General features: G+C 44.8%; 1 protein-coding gene across 1 annotated transcript; it reads left to right on the top strand.

The window, feature by feature from the left end:
• The first annotated feature begins 2,402 nt into the window (after positions 1–2,402).
• On the top strand, positions 2,403–4,222 carry LOC136546659 (ribonuclease 1-like). Its single transcript, XM_066538624.1, has 4 exons — positions 2,403–2,625; positions 3,061–3,225; positions 3,341–3,527; positions 3,602–4,222. The coding sequence occupies exons 1-4, from the start codon at positions 2,512–2,514 to the stop codon at positions 3,919–3,921; spliced, it is 786 nt and encodes a 261-aa protein (XP_066394721.1). The 5' UTR covers positions 2,403–2,511; the 3' UTR covers positions 3,922–4,222.
• Positions 4,223–6,845: the final 2,623 nt, after the last annotated feature.

Genomic DNA, 6,845 nt, shown 5'->3' with positions numbered 1-6,845 from the left:
GTGGTAAGTTTTTTTTGGAAAAAAATGACTAAATAATTAAAACCGGCAAAACTAGTGAGGTCTTAGACTCTTGAAGACGTCTCTGTGTACTTTACAAATACAGCGGCGACAGACGGCGGCAGTTGCCCAGGGAGCTGCTACCTGCTGGCTTCTCCTTCATCAGGACCAAAACACCGGCAGCAGCGGTTGGCCGGGCAACCAGAACGCTAGCAGCAGACAACAGGTTCTTTTTCAGAACAAGAACGACATAACTACATCGGCTTCGCTTTCAGGATCAGCCGCGGCACTTAGGAATTTCTGAATTACGATAGCAAATCATGGAGACTGAGAAACTAGGTGCGGGTGCGGCACTGGGATGGGATCGCTGGATCGCGAGTTCGTGAGGCAGAGGATTAGAGACGAAGAGCGCAAGATGGCGGCGGCGCTTGGGATCAGGACTTCGCAACGCACGGAGCAGAGGCAGCGTCGTGACCTTTTCTTTTACATTATTAGCAGATGTATTACTACTAATATGGTCTGGGCTGCAGAGTATGCCGGTGCATATCTGGCATTCCCTGTAGATCCGCCAGCGATGTGAAGAGAGAATGCAATCAAGTAACACATGCTTTAGTTTTATTAGCTAGACGTTGTAATCATTCTGCTTCCAGAGAAGGACAAGTACCTACGTGTGTTTGGACCTTCCTTAATGCCCATTAATCCGCCAGTGGCTAGCTAATAAAGTTTCTCTCTTTGCTCGCAAAAAAAGCTTGATATATTAAAAAAAAACTTTAAATGGTACGTCTCATGTTTCTTGTTTTAGTTAGAAGTTGGATTCTAAAATCTCATTCTAAATTTAAGTATTTGAATTTTATTTTCATTTTTCTGTCTCATTTTCATTTTCGTCGGGAGATATAAACAGGGCTGTAGGAACGTCCGCTCCGGGATGAGGTAGAGCCTCATGGCCCCTAGTTAGGCCTAGTTTGGATCTCTATGTATTCACTTCAATCAATATATGTTGGAATGATTTTGTGTGGAACTTAAACTAAATTCTACGTCAAACAACTCTAACACATAGATTGAGATCTCCATGAGCATCATAGAAGCCCTTAAGCTGACGACTGTAGGAGGATTCACTCATTCACAACTTGGACGCGCACGTTGGCCCGGCAGAACGATCCATGGAGGCAGTTGGGCTGCATGTCGTTTCGCGCACGTTTCGTATCGCGGGTGGCCCGGTCGGTAGGTGCCACGCCTCACGTCACGTCGTACTGCAAAATACTCTCCTACGTCGTCTTCTCGTCTGTACTAGACTACGGGGTGGTGGTTGGTGCTGGTGTGGGGTGTGGTCGTACTCGTACCCCGTGGCTGCGGGAGACGTGCACGGTGCAAAGGCTATGGCTATCCAATCGATCGAGATGAGTGGCTCACAGTCACAGTCACAAGGTAGGCGTCCCACTCATGCGCTAGCTGCTTGCATCATGCACACCGGCAGTGAATAACGTGCTCAAACGATTGGCTTCTTCCGTGGAAGTATCTTTAGATGCCGTAGCAATAATCCGAGCAGCGCGGCACTGACTGAAGTTGTTTCTAGTCTAGTCTAGGAGATTAAAAAGTCGATCATCCACCGCTAATTCATCATCACCACAGCCACTTTCACCGCTGGTTTGCTTCAAGCCGTTTGGTGATGTTTATCACCGTCGGTTTATGTTATGAACGGTTGGTGAAATGGTTTTCACTGTCGGTCCGTGTTATGGACAGTTAGTGAAAATGAGGTCGATTATCATGGGCGGTTCGTGTTAGGAACCGTTGGAGATAGTTCATCATCACCGCCGATTTGTGTTACGAACCGGCAGTGAAAATCATTTTCACTGATGGTGTGACTTATGCGTCGACGGTGATTCAAATTGAATCGGATGAAGATGAACTTTTTATCAGAGTTGTAAGTTTCGATAAGATCTACAACTTTCTAGTTGACGACTTTTTCGTTTGAAATCATTTATGGTCCCAAAATATTGTTTGAAGTTCTCATGTATATATCAAAATTCAGATTTTTCGAATTGTCAAAATTCAGATTTATGATTGCCCTGCGATGGTGAGGCATCGATTCCTCAGCTGACAACTCATCACAAGATCCGATCTGAGTTCTGAGAAGGCCGCTGGTGAAGGCATAACAAAGGACTGGTTGAGTGAATAACTGAGCATGTAGAGGCGGGAATACTGTATACTCACGTTTGCTGTGGGATTCTCTCCAAAATCAAATGTTTGCCATGGATGATTGGATGCGCTTATTGCAGTGGACGAGAGAGGAGCACAGCGCACAAATATATAAATAGATAAAATGAGCGAGGAAAGAAAATGAGGGCGCGTCTACTCGTGGTACGGACGCGCTCTCGTCTGCCTATAAGTACCTACGCGATGGAGGCCACGCTCATCGGCGCCATTCGTGGTAGATCGCTAGTCTCGCTAGCTAGCTAGGGCATCCATCGTTTTGGTGTCCGCGTACGTGATAGCTAGCGAGGGGGTCCATTCCATATGGCTTCCTGCAGGATCCCGCTCCTGTGCCTCCTTGGCTTGCTGCTGGTAGTAGCTTCGCCCGCAATTGCTGCTGATGACTCCGGCGGTATCTACTACCAGCTTGCTCTTCTGGTACGCACAGGAGCTACCTAGTTCTTCACTTGCTCACTATATGTATTTTGTACTACTGTTAGTATCATTAGTCGAGATAGGTCTTACTATCAGGTCAATTCAGTCACAATGGCATAAAAAAACAACTATACAATGCAAGAACTAACGCATGATCCTAAAAATTGTGTGTCCTGCTAGTAACTAGCTAATTTGTCATGGACCACTGGCCCGTTTTTCCGGATTGGACGATAATTTGATTGGTGAGGCAAAATGATGGCACGGGCCTTGTCATCACAGATCACAGATAGTAGTAGGCATGGCCGTATACGAGAGAACGTACAACCACTTGTATAATGGCTGAACCTACGACCGCGCATTATTACCCGGCCGCTCCATCAATTCCCTGATCAACTCTATCTCGCGCATGATGGTGTGCTGGATCATGGACGTACGCAGTGGCCAGGAGCATACTGCGAGCAGACCAGCGCTGGATGCTGCAAGCCGACGACCGGCGTCTCGCCGGCGCGCGACTTCTACATAACGGGCCTCACCGTCTACAACGCGACCACCGACGCTGCAGTGACGGAATGCAGCAATCAAGCTCCTTACAACCCTAACCTGGTCGGTACATAGCAGACTCTCGCTCCAGCTCGCCATATATATGCACATGCAGTGTTGTAGGTGGTGTGACACCTTTAATAATTTGTTGTGTGTGTGCAACAATGTCCATCGACAGATTACCGGCATCGGCCTGGAGCAGTACTGGAGCAACATCAAGTGCCCCAGCAACAACGGGCAGAGCAGCTGGAAGAACGCCTGGACGAAGGCCGGCGCCTGCTCCGGCCTCGACGAGAAAGCCTACTTCGAGAAGGCCCTCTCCTTCCGTAGCCGGATCAACCCCCTCGTTCGCCTAAAAAAAAATGGTAAATTAAACATCCATAGATCCAGCTGACGCGTCCTGTGTTACACGACTTGGCCTATATATCTTTTGCTGCAGGTATCCAGGATGACTTCGAGCTCTACGGCCTGAAGGCGATCAAGAAGGTGTTCAAGAGCGGGATCAACGCGGAGCCGGTGATCCAGTGCAGAAAGGGCCCCTTCGACAAGTACATGCTGTACCAGCTCTACTTCTGCGCGAACGGGACCGGGACGTTCATCGACTGCCCCGCGCCGGCGAAGTACACGTGCTCCAAGACCGTCCTCTTCCACCCCTACAAGAAGTGGATGCTCAAGCAGCAGCTCAACGACGACTCCGCCGAGTTCTACGAAGGCGCTGCCGACCCGTTCCAGCTGCCTGGTCTGGCCATGGACAACTGATCTTATCTGCTGCGATCGTCGTCTGCATTTTCGTGAGTTTGCGTTTCGTCGTCGTCGGAGCCACCCGCCGATCCATCATCCATCTATCTCGTCTTTCGTGAGTTTGCGTGCGTTTCAGTGACGTGCGCATGGAATAATAATGTTTTCTGCTTTGATCCTTACGCTACTGGGCAATGCACGGTGATGCCCAGCGAATAAGTGTGGCTTTGTAATTTATTCGACTTTTTCCCCTCCAATAAACCTTGAGATGTATCCGGTGGCCCTTCCAATATAATCGTCTATTCTATTTTTTATTTCCTAATGTTAAAGAGCCAAAGGTTTCTTTGTTCATAATCGTTCGATGGGGATCCATGGACTCAATCTCACTCTCCCGTGCCTATACAAGCTAAGTAAGAGTAGTGTATTAGTCCGATTCCAAATGAATTGAAATATGAAGTGTTTCCATGGTCCACCACTCTCTCACATGTCCATAGGAGAGTTAAGTGTTTGGGCATGGTGTGGAGTCTATCTCAAAACGAAATGAACACGTGACATTATCATTGATAAATCGCTAACCTCTCGTACCCATACGAGTTAGAGCAGCACGTGCAGACATAGTACGAAGTCGGAGTTCAATTCCTAGATGAATCGAAACACATGGCATGATCACTAATTAAACCTGGAAGCCACAAGTTGTCTAAGAAGTCACACAACGCACATGTATGTTTGCTAGTTAAAAAAGGAGAAAACTTACACAATTCTCAAACGCTTAGTATGGTAGCTACATGATATAATATATAGTTACACTAGTAATTAAGTTAATCTTATACCTTGGGCAATTTAATTAATAGAGCAATCCTAACTTCACATTAGGTATTATAGGTACGAATGCACATTATTACAATAGCTAGTACATAACAAGCACGAAAAAGATGGCCAATTTCTCAAAGTAACTCCATTGAGTTGGTGTGTAAGTGGCTTCAGTGGATATATAGGTTTTAAGTCGACAATCTTGAAGAAATTGAATTGGAAGAGATCGGACAAATGAGCTCAAGATAGGCACCGTGCACAACTCATTTTGAACTTGATCACCGTAGTGTGTTGCACCGTATGATCCGTTGAGCTTGAGTGGCTCACAGTGGATCATCTTCTGGTACTATGACTTGACTGTGTCAAGTTGACAAGGTACTATGTTTCACTGTATGATTTGGTGCACCGGATCAATGCGATTTTTAAAGACAACATTCAAGCGGTTGGTGTTACCAACTAGCCCTTATATTTCTAGAAATGCGATATTTAAAGACAATTAGTAATTCAAACCACCCTGTAAATAAGTGCCACACAAAAAATCAGTCTTTTTTCATACGAGCGAGGTTGAATGAAGACAAACTTTATATTAAAACTGTAGATCTAAAACTATGTAGTTGACATTATCTAAAACTATGTCATTGACGAGTTTTATATTTGAAATCGTCTAAGAACCCAAATATACATTTTAAGTTCTCGGATATTATAATTTAAATTTAGAATTTTTCAAATGACCTCGTATATAGAGACACAAGTGCTCTACAAGAGTTTTCAGTTGACACAGTGTTTTTCATAATATTTTGTGTCATACTGCAAGAAGATGGTCTACATGAGTCATCTCATGTACCGCTAAAAAAAGAAATCCTTTGATGAGAATGAGACGATCACCGAGCTTCATGATTTCACGGCGCGAAATAGATATTTAAAGTAGTGAATCAACTTAGAATTGTGCTTGGAAAGGGCACAAGAAGTGTACGCGCAATAGTTAGCTACTAGAGAACAGACTTTAGAACGATGTCCTAATTTAGCATTAGCCTCGGCATTTTTTTGCCCCCGAGACTAAAGGACCCTTTAGTTCCGATTGGTAATACCAACCGGGACTAAAGGTCTATGCCCAACGGTCGTCCGCGGGGCAGGGATCTTTAGTCCCGGCTGGTATTACCAACCGGAACTAAACCGGGACTAAAGCTTTTAGTCCCGGTTTGGACCCCTAACCGGGACTAATTATCCCGGCCTATAATTCAGCTCGTTTCTTCCTCCCCGAGCCCGAGCCATTCCATTCAAACTCACTGCCTCTGTTCTTCAGCTTGCTGTTGTTCTTGCTCTCTCCCCCTCCATTGGTGTTGCTCTTCGATTTTGGAGGTAACCAACTTAATCCTCTTATGTTTTATCAGTAGCTTATCTTATTTTGCGATATAGATGCATGTGTAACTTTATATGTTTGACTTTATTATGATTTTATATGTCATTTTTAGCTCAAAATCACATGATGATTTGCATATATGTTTGGATAAACAAAAGTTAAATTAGTTCATCAAAATCACGCCTCGCTCGTCCTCGCTGGAGCACGCGCCATCCTCGTCCCCGGTGGCTTACGTGATCTTAGAATTAATTTTTTTATGAAATGAAAAACTTAGAAAATTGTTAGAAAATTGTAGAAAATCCGTACTAGTTGAACTTGCAGACCGTGTTCAGCTCGGCAAGCATGTTCTCTACCGAGCGGTAACGGACGTCAAGGAGGAGCTTTGATTCTACGAGGGAGAGCGGCAACGGTCGTGGAAGACCGTGTTCCCTTTCTCATAGAATCGGAGCTCTTCCTTGTCCAAGTACGGTGCCGTCCGGTGGAGAAATGCTCGCCGAGATGATCACGTAAACAAGGTCAACTAGTACGGATGGTTATTTATTGAAACATGTTTTTGAGCTATAATTTGATGGATATTTGATAACTTCAGACCTACAAATGTCATCTACAAATGTTACTATCATCGGTAACCTAAACGTCCACGAGCTCGCCGATATCGAGCATGTCACTTAGAATTATTTTTTCCATGAAATGAAATACTTAGAAATCATGCCTTTTATTTTTTAGAATTAAATTTTCTATGAAATAAAAAACTTAGAAAATAGTTAGAAAATTG

This window comes from Miscanthus floridulus, chromosome 3 (genome assembly GCF_019320115.1).
Source record: "Miscanthus floridulus cultivar M001 chromosome 3, ASM1932011v1, whole genome shotgun sequence".
In the NCBI taxonomy this organism is placed as follows: Eukaryota; Viridiplantae; Streptophyta; class Magnoliopsida; order Poales; family Poaceae; genus Miscanthus; species Miscanthus floridulus.
The sequence above is the reverse complement of the archived record's forward strand: the minus strand, read 5'-3'. Positions and strand labels throughout refer to the sequence as shown.

Excerpts from the sequence above, each read along its gene's own strand:
- LOC136546659 (XM_066538624.1), top strand. The coding sequence starts at position 2,512 with ATGGCTTCCTGCAGGATCCCGCTCCTGTGCCTCCTTGGCTTGCTGCTG. Across the intron at positions 2,626-3,060 it reads ACTACCAGCTTGCTCTTCTG|TGGCCAGGAGCATACTGCGA; the intron begins GTACGCACAGGA and ends GGACGTACGCAG. Across the intron at positions 3,226-3,340 it reads CTCCTTACAACCCTAACCTG|ATTACCGGCATCGGCCTGGA; the intron begins GTCGGTACATAG and ends GTCCATCGACAG.